General features: G+C 42.3%; 2 protein-coding genes across 6 annotated transcripts in view; one reads left to right on the top strand and one right to left on the bottom strand.

Moving 5' to 3' along the window:
- Nucleotides 1–13,029, bottom strand: part of LOC119064187 (pulmonary surfactant-associated protein D-like) — a 39,305-nt gene extending 26,276 nt beyond the window's left edge. For 3 of the 4 annotated variants that reach the window (XR_008391336.1, XM_053663838.1, XM_053663837.1), the window contains exons 1-2: nucleotides 12,940–13,029; nucleotides 12,263–12,381 (exon numbers count right to left, since the gene is read on the bottom strand). The gene's annotated coding sequence lies outside the window, so the exon portion shown is untranslated. The remainder of the gene's footprint in view (nucleotides 1–12,262; nucleotides 12,382–12,939) is intronic. The other variant, XM_053663840.1, reaches the window with a different exon arrangement.
- On the top strand, nucleotides 12,973–22,033 carry TMEM254 (transmembrane protein 254). Of its 2 annotated transcripts, none has more exons than XM_053663842.1 (4): nucleotides 12,973–13,062; nucleotides 14,875–14,978; nucleotides 15,172–15,231; nucleotides 19,740–22,033. In XM_053663842.1, exons 1-4 carry the CDS (start codon nucleotides 12,973–12,975, stop codon nucleotides 19,858–19,860), a joined length of 375 nt encoding a protein of 124 aa, XP_053519817.1. In that variant the 3' UTR covers nucleotides 19,861–22,033. The 2 variants fall into 2 exon arrangements, with proteins under 2 accessions (XP_053519817.1, XP_053519816.1); XM_053663841.1 differs by lacking the exon at nucleotides 12,973–13,062 and adding an exon at nucleotides 13,257–13,431.
- The last annotated feature ends 1,474 nt before the right edge of the window (nucleotides 22,034–23,507 follow it).

Here is a 23,507-nt window from a genome sequence, read left to right as displayed (position 1 = left end):
ATGTTCACACAACTGTAAACCTACTTTTGCCCCACCCAGTATATTACTTGCACTAATGAATATTTCAGAGTTACCTCCCAAAATTCAGTTTGTGTACCCACTGCACTAATAGGCCAATACATGGAGATACCGCGTTTGTGTAACCATGCAAAACTTCACTTCTTTAATATGACCTTTTCTCCTTTCCTTCCATTTGATTCAAACTGGCCTTATCCAGCACCCCGACTCACCTGCCTCCTTCTCCCTTGCACATCAACTCCCTTAATCATTAAGCCCTGAAAATAATGAGGTTCTGGTTGGCATCAAATAATCCTAGGAACAAGCCTTGAGTCTGTCAAACACAGACAGAAAACTAGCCAAAGCAGAGGAAGCCACGCATGGCTGCCATCAGGACCAGATGCATTGATCAACTACCCCCTCCCTCAGCACCAACCAACTGGTATAGACCACAACCCTAATCATGGCCCTAACTGTGAAAGCCAAGAGGGAGCCAGGTCTTTGAGTATTAGCTCACCTGTGACTCTGAGCATGAGCCAGTTTCTAAAAAATAAACACTTCCTTTCTTTGGTGAAAGCTCCTAATCTTGTTTTACTGGGCTTTGATGTACTTGGGGGAAATGGACCACTTTAGTCTGGTAACACTCAGATAAAGTGAAAGATTTATTCAGTTTGGTCAAAGTTAGAGAACAGAAGAGCAAGATCTCCCAAATCCATCTCTCTCAAAAAGCAAGTTAGGGAGTTTTTATGCAGCAAGGGAGTAATGGAGGTGCAGTTCTGGAGAACTGAAAGAGAAATATTGTGTTTCTTTAGTCACAAATAACACTTTTCCTCATTAGGCTCCTAGACATCATCAGCTGGACACAGCTAGCTTGAAAACATTCCTTCCTTCTGCAAAACAAACTCATATGAATAAAATCTCCTCCAACCCTGAATTATCTCTGTCTACTTGACAGAGATGCCACCTCAGCAACTTATGACTCTATTGGTGAGAACAAAAGGACTTGAGCAAACAGAGCAGTTAATGTGTGAACAAAGACCTAATTAAGAATTAAACTATTAAGTTCAAGCTGCCAATAATATTCATGGCACCAAAATCACAAGAGGCTTGGGGAAATAAGGATATGGAAGCAAAGAGAGATTAACTGTTTGAGATAAAACTTGTAAGAAGAGAAAAATGCCAGAGGAACATAGAGCAGGTGAAAGTAAGGTTTTTCACTGGGGAAGTCAATGGCTGAGGTGCAGGTGGAGGGAGTACCCATGCTTCTGACTTGATTCCAGCTTAGGTCATGCCTCCCCAACAACAATGAAGAAGCATGAGCAACAGACTTGATGGACAGAGGATATATGGGAGGTCATTTTAATGAGTCATGATTGCAGACAGGTCCTGTGCTGCTGCTGGGAATTACAGGCCTTGATAGCTCAGCCAGTCCATTTGGGCAGTACTAGGTGTTTTGAGGTGGTTGAGAAAAACACCTGAGGAGCTGTAAATATTGAAGGACTCTGGAGACTAAAAGAGCAGAGCAAATCAAAAATAAGGTAGAACCTAAACTAATTTCTCTGGTCATTGTTTTTTGTTGTTTTGTTTTTTTGTTTTTCTCCCCCAGCAACCCAAAATTCAGATCAGCTTTTTGGTTTCATTTTTTCTCAGTACCCTGAGCTCACACGAGGTGGCGACCTTCCTGGTGCCTCCTCTATCAAGCTGCTTCCAAAAAACATTTTTACCAGATCTTCACTTCCTTGCTTTACATTCTTTTCACAACTCCAGTCTATCTTGCCTCTGTCTCCACTTCATTATTTAGATCTCACTGGCAGATGTCAACAAATTAGCCCCTAAATTGCCCACTTTTATGGTTAGTCTTCCTTCCTAAGTCATCAAACATTTTTTTTCCTTGAGATTCTCTTTAGATCCTTTATATTAAGCTTAGCTTCAATGGATATCCACTGAGTCCTTTAAGTTTTGGAAAAATACATCATATGCCCTGGCTGGTGTGGTTCAGTTGGAGCAGCATCCCATAATCAAATGGTTATGGGTTCCATTCCAGGTCACGGTACCTGGATTGCAGGTTGTCCCAGATCTGGGCAGGTACAATCCCTTGTCCAGGAGCCTACAGAAGGCAACCAACCCATGCTTCTTTCTCGCATTGGTGTTTCTCTGTCTCCCTCTCTCCTTTCCTCCTCTCTAACACATATGGGGAAAAAATGTCCTCAGATAAGAATAAAAAAAATATATACCTGAAAACAGTAAGAGCCTCCAGCTGTGTGTTGAGTCCTACAAATAGTCTCTGCTCTCAGAAAACCAACATTCACTAACTTTAAGTTCTTAACTCCCAATTACCATCTGCAAGGAAAAGCGAGAACTTACTAGAGTGCCTAAGAGAAATTTTCATGACCTGGCCACTACTTCCCTTTCAGACTGACCCTTCTAATCTCTGTGGCCACCTGCCAACTCTTGGCTCTCTAATCAAGCTAGGCTATTTGCAGGCACTAAGATATTGAATATTTTCTGCCCTCCTGGCATATACACCTACTTCAGGTGCTGCAAAGAAGAGTTTAAGTAAATTGAAAAGAAAATGCTTTAGTGAAAGCAAGTTGAACGACCTGGCAATTTGATTAAAAGGACCATCTGGTTAAAAAAAGAAAGGTAACAATAACAACAGGTGATTTTCAAGAATTTGGTGCTCTGTAGTTTTGTTTTCCTTGTTTTTCTCCCAGGTCCCACCCCACAAGAATTTTGAGACTGTGTCCTCCACTTTTTTAAAAAATATACTTTATTGATTATGTGCATTATTTCCCGCCCCCTTCATTTCCCTCCACCCTGCACACCCCCTCCACCAATATGCCCCGCTTTATTGATGACCATATGTCTCAAATTCTTTAGATTCTATATTTCCCCTACTATTCTTGCCCTCCCCCTATCTATTTTCTACCTACTGTCTATGCTACTTATTTTCTGTACCTTCTCCCCACTTCTCCTTCTCCCACTCCCCTGTTGCGAACCTTCCATGTGATCTTCATTTCTATGGTTCTGCTCCTGATCTAGCTGTCCACTTAGTTTGCTTTTGTTTTAGGTGTGGTTGTAAATAATTGTGAGTTTGATGTCCTTTCACTGTTCATATTTTTTATCTTCTTTTTCTTAGGTAAGTCCCTTTAACATTTCATATAATAAGGGCTTGGTGATAATGAATTCCTTGAGTTTGACCTTATCTTAGAAGCATTTTATCTGCCCTTCCATTCTAAATGAAAGCTTTGCTGGAAACAGCAATCTTGGTTGTAGGTCTTTGGATTTCATGACTTGGAATACTTCTTTCCAGCCCCTCTTGCCTGTAAGGTCTCTTTTGAGAAATCAGCTGACAGTCTGATGGGAACTCCTTTGTAGGTGACTGTCCCCTTATCTCTTGCTGCTTCTAGGATTCTCTCCTTCATTTTAATCTTGGCTAATGTAATGATGATGTGCCTTGGTGTGTTCCTTCTTGGGTCCAACATCTTTGGGACTCTCTGAGCTTCCTGGATTTCCTGGAAGTCTATTTCCTTTGCCAGAATGGGGAAGTTCTCCTTTATTATTTGTTCAAATAAGTTTTCCACTTGTTGCTGTTCCTGGTCCCCTTCTGGTACCCCTATAATTCAGACGTTGGAGCATTTAAAGATGTCCTGGAGGTTCCTAAGCCTCTCCTCATTTTTTTTTTTTGAATTCTTGATTCTTCATATTTTTCTGTTTGGTCATTTTTTTCTTCCTTCTGGTCCACTTCCTTGATTTGAGTCCCAGTTTCCTTTCCATCACTATTGGTTTCCTGTGCATTTCCCTTCATTTCAATTAGGTTAGCCTTCATATGTTCCTCTAATTTGTGACTAAAATCAACCAGTTCTGTGAGCATCCTGATCACCAGTGTTTTGAACTGTGCATCTGAAAAGTTTAGCTATTTCTTTGTCACTTAGAGTTATGGGCTCTGGGGCTTTAAGTTCTTCTTGAGCCATGTTTTGGTCTGTTTGGGCCTGTTACCTATGAGGAGCAGAGCCTTAGGTGTTCACCAGGGTGTAGCCACCCAGGTCGCTGGGTTGTGATGCTGTATGTGGGGGCAGGGGTCAAAGGGGGGGCAATAGGGGTCCCCTCTGCTGCTTCCTGCGGCTGGGGCCTGCCTGGTCTGTCTCACTGCTTGCTCCTTTGCTGGTTTATCTGCCCATGAATGTGTGACCATGGTCAGCCTGCCACCTTGCACCCTCCGTGGGTCCGCCCATTGCTACCCCACACCTGAGATCCACCCAGGGCTGCCTGAATGCCTGGGTTGGTCAAGTGGATCTTTCCAGCCCGACCCCGCTCTGCTGCTGGCTTCGCCCCTCTTACTGGTCTGGTTGAAAGGATCATTGTTGTCGGACTTCCATATAATTCAATTTTCTGTGGTTTGGCTGCGTTTTTGTTGCTAAAACTTTGTTGTTTTTAAACTTGGTTGTGCGAGAAGGCACATTGTTTCCACCTACGCCCCCATCTTGGCGGAAGTCTTCCTGTGTCCTCCACTTTTTGGATCTGATGAATTTTTAATTCATTTCCCCATTTGTGATGTTAAAAGTAAACTTAAGGACTTCCAGCCAAGATGGAGGTGTAGGTAGACACACTGTGCCTCCTTGCACAACCAAAATTAAGGACAACAAAAATTTAGAAACAAAAAAACCCCAGAACTGACAGAAAATTGAACTGTACAGAAGTCCAACTATTCATTCAGACTGGTAAGAAGGGCGGAGAAGGGTCATGCCAGGAAAAGCGGTGGCTACCAGACAAACCCAGACATGCAGGCGGCAGTTGGTAGATCCCAGGTGTAGAGTGACAATGGGCAGACCCAGTGAGGCACAGAAGGTGGCTGGCTGACCGCAGTCACACATTCGCATGCAAATAAACCAGGAAAAACAGGCAGCGAGACAGACTGTGCAAGCCAGAGTTCCAGCACTGGAAAATAAAGCCTAAAAGCATGGATTGAAAACACTTGTGGGGGTTGAGGCGCCAGGAGAGACTCCAAGCCCAACAGGAGAGTTCGTTGGAGAGACCCACAGAATCCTAGAATGTACACAAGCCCACACACCCAGAAACCAGCACCAGAAGGGCCCAATTTGTTTGTGGGAAGTAGCAGAAGGGACTGAAATCTGAGAGGACACAGAGCAAGTACCACTGTTCCCTCTCTGACCCTGCCCCCACATATAGCGTCACAACCCAGCAACATGGTTGCCCCACCCTTATGAACACCTAAGGCTCCACCCCTCACTACATAACAGGCTCCACCAGACCACCCCAAAAAAATGGCTCAAATGGAAGAATAGATCCCACAGCCAATATATCTAAGTGACCAAAAGATAGCCAACCTATCAGATGCACAGTTCAAAACACTGGTGATCAGGATGCTCACAGAATTGGTCAATTTTGGTCGCAAATTAGATGAAAAAATGAAGGCTACACTAAGTGAAATAAAGGAAAATGCATTGGGAACCGATAGTGATGGAAACAAAACTGGGACTCAAATCAAGTGAGTGGACAAGAAGGAAGAAAGAAACAACCAAACAGAAAAAAAGAAAGAAACAAGAAATCAAAACAATGAGGAGAGGTTTAGGAACCTCCAGGACATCTTTAAACATTCCAACATCCGAATTATAGGGGTACCAGAAGGGGAAGAGGAATAGCCACAGGTGGAAAACTTATTTGAACAAATAATAAAGGAGAATTTCCCCAATCTGGCAAAGGAAATAGACTTCCAGTAAGTCCAAGAAGCTCAGACAGTCTCAAAGTTGGACCCAAGGAAGAACACACCAAGGCACATCATAATTACATTAGCCAAGATTAAAATGAAGGAGAGAATCCTAGAAGCAGCAAGAGATAAGGGGACAGTCACCTACGAAGGAGTTCCCATCAGACTGTCAGCTGATTTCTCAAAAGAAACCTTACAGGCAAGAAGGGGCTGGAAAGAAGTATTCCAAGTCATGAAATCCAAAGACCTACATCCAAGATTGCAGTATCCAGCAAAGCTTTCATTTACAATGGAAGGGCAGATAAAGTGCTTCTCAGAAACGGTCAAATTCAAGGAGTTCATTATCACCAAGCCGTTATTATATGAAATGTTAAAAGGACTTATCTAAGAAAAAGAAGATAAAAAATGTGAATAGTGAAAGGACATCAAACTCACAGTTATTAACAACCACACCTAAAACAAAAGCAAACTAAGCAAACAACTAGAACAGGAACAGAACCACAGAGATGGAGATCACATGGAAGGTTACCAACAGGGCAATGGGAGGAGGAGAGGGGGGGAGAAGGTACAGAGAATAAGTAGCACAGATGGTGGGGAGAAATTAGGGGGAGGGCAAGAGTAGTGTGGGAAATGTAGAAGCTAAAGAACTTATGACACATGGACATGAACTAAAAGGGGGCAATGTGGGTGAGAGGGGTTGTGCAGGGTGGAGGGGAGTAAAGCAGGGGAAATGGGACAACTATAATAGCATAATCAATAAAATATTTTTTTTAAAAGTAAACTTGAATGCCCCAGAATCTGGTGTCCTAGGGTTGCCTACTCCAAAAATGTAATGCTTTCCTAGTGTACAGATGTTTGAAACAAAATTATTTCACTCATTTATTTATTCAATAAATATTTCTGAGTGCCTAGTACTATGTTACACAATTGTTCTAGGCACAAATTATCAATAATGTGTTTATTGTATCCAAATTTGGATCACTTTTTCTTTGTTTTTTATTTTTACAAAGACGTTGTATTGGCCTCTACATCACAGGAGGCAAACACAAGGCCTATGGGCAGAATCCAGCCCTCCACTTTGTTTTATCCAACCTAGCACCTTGTTTCTACCGGGCAGCAGCACCCAGCTCTCACTTAACTGTTAAGGAGCAGTTACATTTACACCATCCTAAAATTACATTCGGTCCTTCGAAAGCAACTGCAATGGCCCCCAGTGATGTGGCCCCTGAGGAAATCAGTTTGACACCCCTGCTCTAGTCTGTATTCTTTTTTCTCTTGTGTATGTGCTCAAAGGGAAATTATTAGGCATTTTCATTTCCTTCCAATCCTACCCCATGATGAAATACTATATATTCATGAGAAGATGATCTTGTAACATAGTGTAGCCAGGCGGGGGAGGGGAGCCCAAATGGGGATTTGTAATGTGGTCCAGAACAAAGGGTGTCCAGGAAATACTAGAAAAAATATATATAGGATGTCCTCACCCCCACAAATCTGACATGGGGGATGGGCACATGGAGCAGAACCATTAAGAATTGTTTTGAATAGCAACAGTTTTGTAGATAACCTCTAGAACAGTCATTTAACATATCTATAACCTTTAACTGGTTTCATAGATATGTTAACTAGCTGTGGCCTTGCTTTGAGCCAGGGGGATGGGAGTGACTTCAACCCATGATGCTACCACAAGGCAACTCCCTCTGGGTACAGCACCTGCATAAAAGCTTGCAGATGATTGGCTCCACACCATGGGGCTATGCCTGCCTACATTTACTATGGCAACCCAGTAAAGCTGGAAGAATATGGGAATGCTGGCAGGTGTAATTGTTTGTGGGAGGAGTTGGAAATGGTCCTGCAGAGAAAGATTGGCGCTGGTATTTAAAACCAGGCAGGGCACCCATGCAGGGCACTTTTTCAGACCATGCAGCTTTAGGGTGCTCCCTTTTGCCACGTGGCTTAGGAAGCAGGAGAGACTTTGCCTGGAAGAAAAGGGGTGAAAGAACTCTTGCTGGTGGTCCATGAAGAGGTGCCACATGGTTTTGGATTAACTGGAGATCGAGGCAGCAACACAGCTGATGGTGCCGGAACTGAGGGACTGCCTGAACCATAGACTTCTACTTCTTTTGCTGAGATACCCTGGACTAGGTAAAGAGGAGAAGGAAGGACTGTGTGCACTGGTGGCTATTCTAAAGGACTTCAGTATTTTTAATGAAGACATGAAGTCATTACTCTAAGTCTGTATAACTTATTAAATAAATAATCCCTTTCCTTTTCAACAATCTCTGGCATTGACAGATGTCTTTCCCTGGCAGTGGGCAAGGCGAACCTAGCATGGCGGGGGTGAGGGGGAGCGCACAAGGGTGGGTCTATTCAGCAATAGTATATCATTCGCACCCCACCCCATTCTGTTCTGTAACAATCTCTGTCAAACTTCCGCCAAGATGGAAGCATAGGTGGATATGCCGTGCCTTCTCACACAACCAAGTTTAGAGACAACTAAATATTAGCAACAGAAAACACAGTCAGAACACAGAAAATTGAACTTTTCGGAAGTCCGTTAACAACAAATTCTTCAGCCTGCGCGGTAAGGGGCGAAACCAGCAGCTGGTGGAGCAGGGTTGCACAGGAAAACTCGGTCAGATGGACTCAGGTGCGTGGAATCCAGGTGCGTGGAATCCAGGCACAGGGTTGGACCTAGTGAGCCACCGAGCGAGCCACCAAGCCAGCGACCTCGAGGAAAACAGCGAGGGAGCAGGGCTGCGGGTTGACTGTGGTTGAGCATTTGTGCACGGATAGACAAGCGAGGGAGTAGATGGACCGGAACCCAGCGGTCCCCGGCCAGCGGCAGGGAGGGCGCCGCCATTTCCCTGCTCTGACCCCACCTCCACATACAGCGTCATAACCCAGCGACTCTGAGTGGCCTGGCCCTGGTGAACCACCTAAGCCTCTGCTCCTCACCCAGCAGCAAGAAACAACAGAGGGGGCCACCATTTCCCCGCTCTGACCACGCCCCCACATACAACGTCACAACCCAGCGACCTGGGAGTCCATTGTACCGCTTCTCACACTTAAAGGGCGCGAACAGACCAAAAATGGCACAAGATCTCAGAGCCCCAGAGCCTATAGATCTAAGTGATGAAGAAATAGCAAAACTCTCAGACGCACAGTTTAAAACACTGGCGATCAGGATCCTCACAGAACTGGTTGATTATAGCCACAAATTAGACAAATATATGAAGGCGAAACTAATTGAAATGAATGGAATTGCACAGGACACCAATAGCAATCAAAAGGAAACTGGGACTCAAATCAATGGAGTGGACCAGAAGAAAGCAAATAATGGCCAAACAGAAAAGAGTCAAGAAGCAAGAATTCAGAGAAATGAGGAGAGTCTTAGGAACCTCCAGGACATCTTTAAACGCTCCAACATCCGAATTATAGGGGTACCAGAAGGGGGAAAGGAACAGCCACCAGTGGAAAACTTATTTGAACAAATAATAAAGGAGAATTTCCCCAATCTGGCAAAGGAAATAGACTTCCAGGAAATCCAGGAAGCTCAGAGAGTCCCAAAGAAGTTGGACCCAAGAAGGAACACACCAAGGCACATCATCATTACGTTACCCAAGATTAAAATGAAGGACAGAATCCTAGAAGCAGCAAGAGCTAAAGGGACAGTCACCTACAAAGGAGTCCCCATCAGACTGTCAGCGGATTTCTCAAAAGAGACCTTAGAGGCAAGAGGGGCTGGAAAGAAGTATTCCAAGTCATGAAATCCAAAAACCTACAACCAAGATTGCAGTATCCAACAAAGCTTTCATTTAGAATGGAAGGGCAGATAAAATGCTTCTCAGATAAGGTCAAGTTCAAGGAGTTCATCATCACCAAGCCCTTATTATATGAAATGTTAAAGGGACTTATCGAAGAAAAAGAAGTTAAAGAAACATGAACAGTGAAAGGACAACAAACTCACAGTTATTAACAACCACACCTAAAATAAAAGCAAACTAAAAGGACAGCTAGATCAGGAGTGGAAACATAGAAATGAAGATCTCAAGGAGGGTTAGCAACAGGGGAGTGGGAGGAGGAGAAGGGGGGAGAAGGTACAGAAAATAAGTAGCATAGACAGTAGATAGAAAATAGATGGGGGGGCAAGAATAGCATGGGAAATATAGAATCTAAAGGACTTGAGACACATGGTCATAAACTAAAGGCGGGGTAATGGTGGGGCGGGGGGGAGGATGGAGAAGAATGAAGGGGGGAATAGAACAACTGTAACAGCATAATCAATTTAAAAAATTAAAAAAAAAACAATCTCTGTCAAATTGTATACAGTGTGCAGCAGTATTCCACAATTATTAACCCAGGAGTGAAGATGCCTGGGAGGGTCAGCCACAAGGCATCAGCCTGGTAGGGGTACAATAAGAACAGGCAGCAGCCCCCAAAAGCAGCCCTGGAATTCAACATCTGGATTTGTGGAAGAAAAATAAGGGTTTGCTTTCTCACAGCCATATCTAATCCTAACTAATATAATATACTACCTGAGAAATTGGCTTTAAAAAACCTTTAAAAAATCTAAAGGTCAACACACCAAGAAATGACATTTTAAAAGAATCACAAAATATTCATATACATAAACAGAAAAGTTACTCCATGACCAAGAATAAACATGTCTGACAAAGATACTTAACATCACTGTTAAAGTATTTAAGTCACACTCCGTAAACTTGATGAATTTGTCAAACTGGCTGAATGAATTCAGCAAATTGGCTTAGAACACACTAGGTTTGGTTGAGATGATTTTACATAAATTTTAGCCATTCGCTCGCCTCATCCTCCTATATCATAGCACTTATCACTAAAATGTAACAGTAGTAAAAAATAGCTAACATTTATTGAAATATTCCTTCATGCCACCTCTAAACTAACACTAACTGATAACACTGATTCCCAAGTATATATTTAAAAAGTCAGTGTTCTATAGGCCAAAATCCTGCATGAAACCTAATCATCATCATCACTCATCATTAATTGAATTTGAAGATTTTTAGGCAGGACAAACACATACTGGTTTCATCTCACACTACCAGATCAATCTGCTCCCCCCCCTTCCTTCATTTGTTAATTTAATGCCCTGAGGACATTTCTTCTGTAACCTCCGAATGCAGGATCTTATACTTTAAAGTTAAAGTGGTCAGTTTACTAAAAAACATTAAGTTATAGCCCTGACAAGAAGCTCAGTTGCTTGGTGCATCCCCATATGCCAGGGTTGTGGGTTCAATCCTCCCTTGCAGCACATACAGGAATCAACCAATGAATGCATGAATAAGTGGAATAACAAGTCAATGATTCTCTTTCTTTCTCTCTCCTTCTCCCTTCATCTCTGTCTCTCAATCTAAAAATGTAAAATTGTTGTGCTGCCTCTAATAAATCCATATTGATTTGTCAGAACTACACTGTGCCCAACATGAAGCCTGGACTGCATTTGTGTCGTTCACTGTTGTATCTCCATAGCCTAGCAGTGCACCTAACACTAAATGGGTCCTCAGAAATATTTTTTGAATACTTGAGTGAATGACATAACCTTTTTTCCATTTCCATTATTTTACTTTATCAACCCTTCATCTTCCCTGCTTTCAATTTTACCTCCATCCAATGTATACCAGATATTTTCACTCCACTAATTTAAAAAAAAAAAAAGCACTCTTCACTGACTTACCTGGGCTAAGAGGTCAAATCAAAAGTTTGACACCGAACACTGTTAATGACCAAAACCCTACCTGCCTTTTCAGCCTCACCTTCCTTCACTTAATTTCACATTTTTCCTTCTTGCAACAATAAATTGTTCCTAATTCTCTAGACACACAATGTTATCCATATTTCCATTAATTTGTTTACAATGCTCCTCCTTCCATGTTTCTGAGAAAGTGTGGGGAGCTTTTATGGGGTTTTGTTTGTTTGTTTGTTTTTGGCTGTATTAGCACATACCCATCTCACCCTACATCATCAGTGCTCCCTTAGGGGGACTACTATCTCTGTACCTCATGATACCCCATTGTGTTTGTGTCTGACTGACAGCAGAGTCTAAAATATTTTTCCCACATAGATAACCAAGCACCCAGAAAAAAAATTAATGAATAGTTCATTCTTTCCCTCTTAATTTTAAATGTTATTTTTATCATGTTTGGGTATATGTGTCAGATCTATCTCTGGAGTACCATTTTTAATTGGCTCATTTGTGTGACAAATACCAAATGTTTTTATAGTTCTTTATAGTGTATCCTAATACTCCCTAAGCCAATCTCATGTGGAAAAACAGCATGTTGCTTTTGCTTTATTTTGCACTTCCCAAATTGCCTTAAAGTTGAACATCATGTTTCTTGGCCATTCATATTTTCTCTCTTAAGGATGTCCAATTCATATCCTTTACTCATCTATTATACAAGTTAAAGAATTCATTCTTCTAGGTCTTTCAGTTTTATGGTGACTTTCATAAGAATAAAATTGAAATTTAGATGCAGTTAAATGTTCAATCTTTACCTCAATGGCTTTAAATTTTAAGTTTGCTCAGAAGTTTCTTTCCCCTTTATCAAAAGTTGTAAAACTCTTCTCCACATTTTCTTCACTATTTTCAATGTTTAGGTCATTAATGAATCCATCTATAGAGAGATAAAGTATGTAAGGAGGCAAGCAATTTCTCTGCCAACCCAGAGGTGATGGCAATACAGCATACCTGGAGGATAAAAAATTTACTGCGCCTGCCACATGTGGAAAAGGCAAGTTAGGAGATAAATTAAGACATAAATGGGTTATGTAACTAGTCTAAATTTATGCAAAAAAAATTTACCAACAGAGCCAGGGCTTAAACCCACATCCCCTGTTCTGACTGCTGGCCCTGTGGTTCCACACGTCTGATTCTAACGGAACAGAGTTGTTTCTCACAGAGCCAGCCGAGCTTAAATTCAGAAATTAGACTCGTGGTTATCACACGTGTGTAAAGCTATTTCCACACCTTCATCATAAACGCTGCAAAGCTACGCTGAGCGGGAGGCGGTTTTACCCTGCGGATGTTGTCCCGCCCACCTGCCTAGAATCCAGCTAGCATCTCTCCCGGAAGTGAAGCCGCAGAACTTTCTCCCGCCTTTTGGGGGGAGGAGCTCCGGCCAGGCCCCGCCCTCCTCGCACGGACCCTTCTCTCCGCGGCTAGGCTAGCGTACCTTGCTCCGAATTCCCAGGGCTCTGCTGCAGCAATGGGGCCAGCAGCGAACAATAAAGCCTACTTCCAGAGGGGCAGTCTGTTCTGGTTCACCATCATCACCCTCTCCTTTGGCTATTACACGGTAAAGACAGTGAAGGGAGCGAGCGCCTCACTCAACGAAGGACCCGGGCCTGCCGGGAAAAGACTGATCGCCTAGGCGCAATCCCGCACCTGCGCTCTCTCAGCGGAGGGTGACTAGATTCCAAAAAGACGCAGGCGCAGTGGACTGCCCGCGTCTTTAGCCGATGCAGGAAGGCAGGCGAAACCAGGTACTCTGGTTTTCCTGTGTGGGGACGGGAGCAGGTATTGCTCTTCACCCCACACCTCAGTGTCTATATCCTTCAAAATGGTGGTAGCAAAGTCAGAGGCCGGCAAGAATGCCACCGCCTACTTCCGTACAGCCAGACCCTTGCCCTCGTTGGTCACCATCCTTACGCTAGGATATTTTATGGTGAGGCGTCGGAAGGAGCGGGGTATCTGTTTGGGGCTGCCAGCAGGCTCTCAGGGCTTGGGGGCAGGGCAAGGGGCTCCTTGGGAGCGCAGTCTTGCGCTTGCGCTGGTGGTGGTTGCCAAGGTTACTGCACCTAGCCGAAGTTCAGTAGCCTTACAACCCAGCTTCTATTTATCGAGTCTCTCTCTGCCTTTGTGTTTGCTCCGCGGTTACTGCGTTTTACCTCAGTCTCAGCACTCCGAGGAAGGCAGGTTTACACTCTGCTGTAGGCTTGCCAAGTCAGGATAGGGCTTCTGAAGCAGAATGTTTGAGGCAGTTGGAATTGATTAGGGAACGGACATAACCCTAAGGAATGAGTAGAATTTAACTGATAAGAAGGAGTGGAGAGAATATAAATGTTGTGGCACGGATGTGAAAACAAGAAGTCAGAGAATCTCTACTGAGAGGAGAAGCAACTCTTGTCTGGCTGACAGTTCATTTAAAAGACAACGGGCAAAACTGGAAAGGTCGGTTGGAGACCGACTTGGTATAATTTTGAATGAAAGCAAAAACTATTTGGGTATTTCCCGGTATGTCCTGGAGATTGCAGATTAGAAGTGTTTTGTCCACATTGTTGTTGTGAAAACTGACGACCTTTGTGGTGATTTCTCCATATGTAAAGCGGAGGTGTTGAACTGAAAATTTTCAAAGGTCAAATTCTGTTCTTTGATTCTGCATCTCTGAGTAGTTAGGATATAAATGGAGGAAAGCTTTGGTGGCTTTATATTGGGATATTGTGGAGCTGGTGGATGCTGCCCTTTCATCTTGGTTTGGGAGGATAACTTGGTTTTATGCTTTATTTAAATTTTAAGTGTATAACACCATAATGGGATAGGTAGTACTGCTCTTGGCTGAAATCTGTATGGAATAATAAATTTTAGATCTAATGGGCCTTAATTATTCTAAAAAGCCTAGTTAACAGGGAAAGTTGGTAAGATTACAAAAACCTTATGTGATTAAGTAGTTGCTATTAGCACTTAACAAACCGGATCTTACTTATTTCTCAGTTCTATGCAGTGAACCAGTCACAGTTTTAGAGGTAGAAGAGATGAAAGAAGAGAAAGGGATTTTAAATTAAATGGGGACTTGGCTCAAGCCATAGATTGTGCAGTAAGGAAGCTAGCCAGGACACATAAGCTCTTAAAATTGTGTGGAATTCATTAAGAATAGAAGTCATCCAACCTGGGCAATAAGTCTGATAACCACATAGTTTCCTCAGCATAAATCTCCCATTGGAATAATTTTTAGAAAATAGAAGTCAAGCATGGAACCCCATATGACTTAGTTCAAAAAATTTTTTTGTTCTGTCTTTGCTGTTGTAGAATCAGGATTATTTCATAGCCTCTCTCAATACAATGACTTAAGTGACCTAATAGGTGTTCTGTACCTTTGGTTCTCTTTCAGTGGGTTGTCTTCTGGCCTCAAAGTATTCCTTATCAGAGCCTAGGGCCCCTGGGCCTCTTCACTCAGTACTTGGCGGACCACCATCACACCCTCCTACACAATGGGTAAGGAGAGCAGCAGCAGTGGGATTGGACCACTGCAGTTCTAGTCTCCCTGTAGACATGGGAGGCCTGCAGTTGCCTTTAGATATCTAAGAATGGTGCTAGTTCACATTAAAGCACCTTCTTTTTTGACGTTTCTGTGTTAGATTTCATCAGCAAATAACCATCACCTTAAACTAAACTGACTTTGTTTCAGGTATTGGCTTGCCTGGCTGATCCATGTGGGAGAGTCCTTGTATGCCATGGTATTGTGCAAGTAAGTGTTTTTCATAGGTATTTGTCACTTTTAGTATCTGATATAAGTTGAGAGTAGTCCCATTTAATTAATTCATGTACTTGTAGGCTGAGAGCATTCTCAGGGTAGAGTTGAATCCCCACACCTAATACTGAGCCTAGCTCAGAGGGAGTAGTCAATAAATATTTAATGAATGAATTAATTTCATTTGTGTTAGCTTAAGAAATTTTAGATCTATTGGGACTTAATTATTCTCAAAAGCCTAATTGACAGAGGGAAAGTTGTTTAGTTACTTAATTTAGATGACTTTTCTTATTTTTTTCAAAAAAAATTCTCTGTATTTGCACCAACAAGAACAAAGATTAGGAGGCTGCCTTCTAGTTTTAAAAGGCTTAGTTACTGACTGGGGCTGATGACTCTCAATCCTACTTTCACAACCGAGTCACCTAAGGAGCTTTTTCAAAATACACAAGCCTGGTTTCCAGACCAACAAGATCCTGATGTGGTCGGCCTTGCTTCAGACATGGGACTGTGTTATTTTTACAAGCTCCACAGACAGTAAATGCAAGTTAAAAGCCACTTGACTAAATGCCACTCAGCAGATGCCAGTGTAGGTTAATACTGTGTGAGAGTACTAAGAAAGATTCTCTTTATGTTTGTACTTTCTGTAGCATATAAAGGATGATGTAATGAAAGAGATGGTTATAATCATGCCAAACTGCTTGGCAGTTGATATTTTTCTGGCCAAGACTAACTATCACCTCTATTATTGCTGTATTACTGCTAAAAGTGAAAAATACTACTTTTTGTTAATAAAAGCAATTCATGTTTATTGGGTATGCACTATGCCAGACACTGCTAAGTACTCTAAATGGATGGTACTCTATCTTCTGGTTGATTAAACAAGCTAGAGTTTCCAGGAGAGGAACTGAAACCAGCTTTATTCTTTTTCACCCCTCTCCAAATACACTCACTGTGTAGATTTTTGTCTGTCTCCCACCCTAGGTCTGGATGAAATCTGAAGCAGTTCCGTAGGTTTCCCCTGTGATATGTTCTAGTATAGTCCAATTGATTTACTGAAACTGGAAACTTCTTTTTTTCTTTTCTTTAAAGAGAGGCAGAGAAACATCAGTGTGTGGCAGTCTATTGCAAGCTCCCCACTAGAGACCAGGCACACAACCCAGGCAGTGCCCTGACTGGGAATTGAACCAGTGACCCTGTGGTTCACAGGCCAGCACTCATTCCACTGAGCCACACCAGCCAGGGATAAAACAGGAAACTTATCTATTCAGAATGTCTACTCTCCTCAAGCTGGTGCTCAGGAGCCTGTTGTGGGGAAGAGGGGATTTGATGTCTCCTCTCCACCTCTTTTTCTTTCTTTTTTTTAAAAAAATATTTATTTATTTATGTTTAGAGGGGAAGGAGAGAGGGAGAGAAACATCAATGTATGGTTGCCTCTAGTGCATCCCCTGCTGGGAAGTGGCCTGCAGGGAACTGGCTTGCAACCCAGGCATGTGCCCTGACTGGGAATTGAACCACGATCCTCTGGTTCGCAGACCTGCGCTCAATCCACTGAGCTACACCAGCCAGGGCTCTCTGCCTCTTTTTCTATTGATTAGCAGCTGCTTGTGGCCTCGAGGTTGTGGGAGCAGTTAAGGGCAACAGGGCACAGTCTGCCTTGTGATCAGCAGCTGGGTGCTGAGGATGTTGCATACCCAGTGTTGGCTCTTTCCTCCAGAGGGGCCGTGGTGGGTGTTCACAAAACCACTCATCACTTGGGATCTCCCTTCTGCAGTTCCCCTGCTGGTTTCTTCAGACACATCCTCCAATGTGCCATTGCTGTTTCTCCTCGGGATCTATGATGGGGGGAAAATTCTCTTTTACTGAGTTCTCTTCTTCTATTCAGTCAGGCCTCTAAGCAAGTCCCTTTTAAGCCCACCAATGTCCAGTGTCCTTCCACAAGGTCTGTGTGGCTCACAGTAAGTTTCTTTGTCCCCCCACTGGGTTGAATCTGCAAGTGCATGCTGTTCACAGTGCAGCCTTGTACCCAGCAGGGGGGACAACCAGTCTTTCAACTTTAAATCAGATGTTAATAACTTCCCCTAAATTCCAAGAAATTCTTGTCACGCTCTCCAAGTGGTTCTGTTAAAGCTGTTCTTTGGAATTCACTTGTAATAGGAAATGCCACAGCACACTAGTGCCTCTTTCCAATGGCCTCTTCAGCCTATTGGTGAAATCTTAGCTGAAAGGTGAGTGGTTCAGCCTCTCAACTTACATTGTTGGAGTACTTGACACCTATTTTGTTCTTGGTTTAGAAACTCTAATGAAAACCAAAAGACTCATTAATATCCTCCTACCCATTTCTTGAAGGGTGGAGGGAAAACAAATGTGGAGAAGTTCAGTCACCATTATCTTGCGAAATCATTTCTTTATGGTGTAACATGTTGCAATGTATTGTTGATCCCTATAAAACAAAATAAGCATTCCTTCTAGATTATGAATAGATGAGTAATTCAAGTGAATTACTTAGTATGTAAAGCCATATTGTGTATATGTAGCATCCCACATCCCACCATCCAGCAATAAAAATGAATTGGTGAATTCCTTTTAACCAGAGTTAAGATTGGACTATATGTTTTGCTTTATAGCCACCATAGTGTGTGTGTGTGTATGTGTACGTGTGTGTACGTGTGTGTATGTGTACACACACACTCTTCCATAACTTTTCTCCTTGGCATTTATTCCTATTTTTCCATGTCTGTACCTATAAGTTTGTCTCATTCCTTTTGTTAGTGCATAGTAGCCTATATGTGTATGTACCTCAATATTAATGTATTTATGTATTTAACAAATTCCCATTGTGGTGGACTTTTAAGTCTAGTTTTTACTATTGTAAGTAACACTATGTAGACAGTTTTATTTCTTCCTTTCAAATCTGGACATCTTTTTTTTAGATTTTATTTATTTATTTTTAGAGAGCAGGAAAGGAGGGAGAAAGAGAAGGGGAGAAACATCAATGTGTGGTTGCTTCTTACACACCTCATCGCAACCAGGGACCTGGCCTGCAACCCAGGCATGTGCCCTGACTAGGAATCGAACTGGCGACCCTTTGGTTCACTGGCCAGCACTAAATCCACTGAGCCACACCAGACAAGGCTAATTCTGTATATCTTTTATTTAGGATTCTTTTTGTATTGCACTGGCTACTACATCCAACACAGTAGTGACTAGAAATGGTGGTAGTAGGCATTTTTGCCTTGTTCCTGATCAAAAGGAAAACTTGTAACATTTTTCTATCACGTCTTTTCTAGAGTTGTGTAGATCTCCACTATCAGAAAAAGGAAGTTCCATTCTAACATTTCTAGGTTTGCTAAGATGTTAGAGCAGAATGGATTTTGAAATTTTATGAGATGCTTCTTCTTCATTTATTAAGATTATCATATGATTTTTATTTTTTAATTTGTTATTGTGGAAAAGTGCACTTGACCCCTAAAGAACATGTTGGGTGTTTTTTTTTTTCAACATATACAGTCAGTGCTCCGTACCCATGGGTTTCACATCTGTGGTTTCCACCAACTGCTGATTGAAAATATTGTCTTCAGACCACAGTTTGGAATCCACAGATGTGGAGGACCTACTGTTTGCATTGTTCTACATTATTTTATACAAGAGACTTGACCGTCCTCTGTTTTCTGTATCACCAAGGATTCCTGGGGCCAACCGCCTGCAAATATAAAGGGTTAACTGTGGTTAAATTTTGCAGAAGTCAGAAGTTACACACAGATTTCGACTATGTGGAAGAGTCAGTTCCTTTAGCTTCTATGTTCTTCAAGGATCAACTGTGTGTCATTTTTACATATATTGTTTTTACATTTTGTTTTCAATTAAAAGTCATTCACATGAGACTTAAATACAGATGAAAATGTAGTATTTCACTTCAGTTGGGTCATTTTCTTTTGAGCTTTGTTTTAAGCAGTTTAGTTACAGGTGTTTATCATTACTATTATTACTATAGTATTATTACTATATTACTATGTCAAGCCCTTTACTAAGCACTTTGTGTTCATTATCTCATAAATCATCTCAAATTCGATGAAATAAAAACCATTTTTCTTATTTTTTTAGACAAGGAAATTGTCTAAAGAATGAGTGACTTGCCCAGGGTTTCAGTGGATAGTTGGCCAAGCTAAGATTCACATCTGGCCTTTCTTCAAAACACTTGCTCTGAAGCCATACCAGTGCTACTTTAACCCTATCCACTCATCAGAATCATGAGAGAACCAGTGGTATAATAACAGTGCTCTAGGCAGTGGCCAAACTGTTTCTCAGGGAAGAGTGTACCATCCTAAATGCACAAGAAAAATGAAAATAAATCAACTAAGCATTTGAGTTAAGAAGCTGGAGAAATGGCAAAATAAACCCAATGAAAGTAGTTAGAAGGAGTACATTATTTTTAAAAAAATAGAAGACAGTAACTCCTATGAAACCATAATATTAAAATTTTGATGGTTAAATTTTTCTTTTTTTAGGTCTAAAGGCATAACGAACGCTCGGGCTCAACTACTCTGGTTCCTACAGACTTTCCTCTTTGGGATAGCCTCCCTGTCCATCTTGATTGCTTACAATCCAAAGCATCCAAAAAAAACTTAACATATTCAGAAGCTTTCTCTACATTTTGACATCCAAACTCATCTTTTTGTGGGGTGCTTTGTTTATTCCATCTTTCTATTTTCTGGAAAGTTAAGGCTCTCTAGTTATTCATTATTTCTTATGCTTTAGTTGAACTTGAGTAGATCATAGGAAAAGATTTTAGCTGTCCTATTCTGCACACTAACCTATTTGGCAGAGGGCTTCCAGCTACCTTCTAGAAGTCCTTGGTTATGTTGGTGCTTTGTCCCTATCATCTGGATTAAGCCCTGTACTAAATCTGTTTGTTGATGTACTTTCACTCCCATCTTCTGACTAAAACACCTTAACAATCATCTTAGCTCTCTTTTCCCAAAATATTTCCACCTTTCTGGACCAAGGGGGAGTAACCATGTCCACAATATATCAATTCCACAAGCATTTGTTAGCACCAGTGAGGCAAGGTCTTATCCTCTCAAATTTTCATTTCTCACACTACCAAGAAAGATAAGGAAGATAAGCAAGTGCCTGGAACCAGGCAGCCTGAGCAGATACATAAAGGCAGAAGGACATGCTGACACCCATGAGGAGAGAGTTGGACAATGCCTTCCTTGATTCTGCCAACCAGAGTGATTCTTCCCTCCATATGGCCCCTTGGACACAGTGCAAGGTCTGATTGCTACTGCTGGATTACTCCTTCAAGTCAAGACTACATCTTAGCTTTATTTTATCACCTGCCTCATTGCCTTGGAAACAGGTGTTTTATCAGTGTTTATTGAACAAAAAAGGGAAACTTTGATTTCACTGTCTAGTATCAATCCAATTTTTATGTGAAAACTGCAGGACCCATTTAGTGTAACCTAGTCTCAAGGAAAAGCACAGACGATCTTTGACTGGTAGTACCAGCTTTCTTTTGGTCCCCTGTTGGGAAACCTGTATCTTTTTCACGCTTTCCTGTTCTTGGTCCTTTTCTCCAGATGCTGTAGGTGTCTCCCTTCAGCTCTGGCTTACTCCAACACAAAACATTCCTGTTCTAGAGATTCTAGTCCATGGGTGGTCCAGCTGGTTACCACCTCTTCTACCCATTCACCTCATTAATACTGACTGGTTACAGTACGGCAGTGATTTTCAACTTTTTTCATCTCATGGCACACCAAAAAATATATTTTTTGCTGATCTACAAAAAACAGGTATAATTTTGAATCATTCATACCAGACAGCATTGTTGTATTGGCTGTTTTCTTTTTTTGGTAAGATTTTACTTATTTATTTATTTATTTATTTGTAGAGGGGAAGGGAAGGAGAAAGAAAGGCAGAGAAACATCAATGTGTGGTTGCCTCTAGTGTGCCCTTCACTGGGTACCTGGCCTGCAGCCCAGGAATGTTCCTCGACTGGGAATTAAACCAGCAACCCTTTGGTTCACAGCCTCTCCCTCCCCACTCAATTATTTTATAGCTATACCAGCCAGGCTATACCAGCCAGGCTGTTGTCATTTCTTCATTTGACAATCTAAGGGAAAAGAGGTCAGTGCCCCTGGTAAATAATCAGGTATTATGTTTTTTAAAACTATTGCTGCAGTCCTGACCAGGAGGTTCAGTTGGTTGGAGCATTGTCCCATTCACCAAAGGGTTGTGAGCTCAGTCCCCAGTCAAGGCACCTACAGTAGCCAATTGATCAATGTTTCTCTCACATTGATGTTTCTTCCTCTCTCCCACTTAAACTCTGTCTCCAAAAATCAATGAACCTATCCTTGGGTGAGGATTAAATTTTTAAAAAAACTCTTGCACACCAGTTGTGCTGCAGCACACCTGTTGAAAATCGCTGCAGTGGGGCATGCTATGTGTTTTAAGCAAACGTTTATGAGAAACAGCCCTCTTCCCCCATCCCCCCAAAAAAGTCCCCATGTAAAAGCACCACCCTGAAAGACTATGGACAGTGAATTGTTTCTGATGGAGATCAGTTTCTACAAACATCTTTCCTTCTGTTTCTCTTCTGATTAGGGGTTGCTTTTTGGTATGGTAAAATATTTTAGAGTTAAACATAGTGGAAATTCAACTCACGTTTTTTTGAAAGCATGGTCCTCTCCAAGGGAAATACAATAGTATTAATTTTGCTAGAAACAATATAGCAGATTATTGAATGAAATGGATTTATTTGATTAAATGGTATGAATTGTCTCCAATAAAATATTGTTTTTGTGTCTGTTTTGATATATTGTCAAACTTTTGATTCTACCTTTTTTCAAGTAGACTCTGTTATAGAACTGTTTGTCCAGTTCAGATAGCAGGCATTTTTTTTTCTTCACTGATACATGCAGAATGCCCTGGTATGGTTTGTATGCTCCTCATTACATTTATTTATTTTTTAAAGATTTTATTTACCTTTAGAGGGGAAGGAGAGAGGGAGAGAAATATCAACGTATGGTTGCCTCTCATGTGTCCCCTGCTGGGAACTGGCCTGCAACCCAGGTATGTGCCCTGACTAGGAATCAAACCGCAGTCTGGTTTGCAGGTCCACGCTCAATCCATTGAGCTACACCAGCCAGGCCCTCCTCATTACATTTCTAGAACTGCCCACAGCCCACTTCTCCATGCACACTGAGCCCCAGGTGGACACGAGTATCTCCTTTTATTATGGGACTGTCCTCTAGTTCCCATTAACAATTCATTTAGACTTCCAGCCAAGATGGAGGCATAGGTGAAAACACTGTGCCTCCTCGCACAACGAAGTTTGAAGATAGCAAAGTTTTAGTAACAAAAATGCAGCCAAAACACAGAAAATTGAACTGTACAGAAGTCCGGCAACAACAAACACTTCAGCCAGACTGGTAAGAGGGGCGGAGTCAGCTGCAGAGCAGGGTCAGGCAGGAAAGATCGGCTGGACCAACCCAGGAGCTCAGGCGGCAGTTGGCAGGTCCCAGGTGTGGGGTGGCAATAGGTGGACCCAGTGAGGGCACAAGGCAGCTGGCTGAACACGGTCACACATTTGCATGCAGATAAACCAAGCAAAGGACCAAGCAGTAAGACAGACTGCTCAGGCTAGGGCCCCAGCGATGGGAATTAGAGCCTGAAAGCACCAATTAGAAAGACTTTCGGGGTCAAGGTGCCAAGAGAGGCTCCCAGGCTCACAGAGAGTTTGTTGGAGAGACCTACAGGGTCCAGGAGGGTGCACAGGCCCACACACGCAGCAGCCAACACCGGGCGGGGGCGGGGCAGGTTTGCTTGCAGCAAGCAGCAGAAGGGACTGAAATCCAAGAGAGCATAACAAACACCATTGCCCCTCTCTGACCCCACCCCCACATATAGCGTCACAACCCAGTGACTGGGTCGCCCCACCCTTGTGAACACCTAAGGCTCCGCCCCTCATAAGTAACAGGTGCAAACAGACCAAAATATTAAGGCTCAAGAACAGCTCAAAGCCCCAGAGCCAGTAATTCTTAAGCAATCAAGAGATAGCCAGCCTTTCAGATGCACAGTTCTAAACACTGGTGATCAGGATGCTCACAAAACTGGTTGATTTTAGTCACAAATTGGAGGAACAAATGAAGGCTAAACTAATTAAAATTAAGGAAAATGCACAGGAAACCAATAGTGATGGAAAGGAAACTGGGACTCAAATCAAGAAAGGAAGGAAGGTCTGTGGACCAGAAGGAAGAAAAAAATTACCAAAC

This window comes from Artibeus jamaicensis, unplaced genomic scaffold (genome assembly GCF_021234435.1).
Source record: "Artibeus jamaicensis isolate MK-2021 breed Jamaican fruit bat unplaced genomic scaffold, CSHL_Jam_final contig_332, whole genome shotgun sequence".
Classification (NCBI taxonomy): Eukaryota; Metazoa; Chordata; class Mammalia; order Chiroptera; family Phyllostomidae; genus Artibeus; species Artibeus jamaicensis.
The sequence above is the reverse complement of the archived record's forward strand: the minus strand, read 5'-3'. Positions and strand labels throughout refer to the sequence as shown.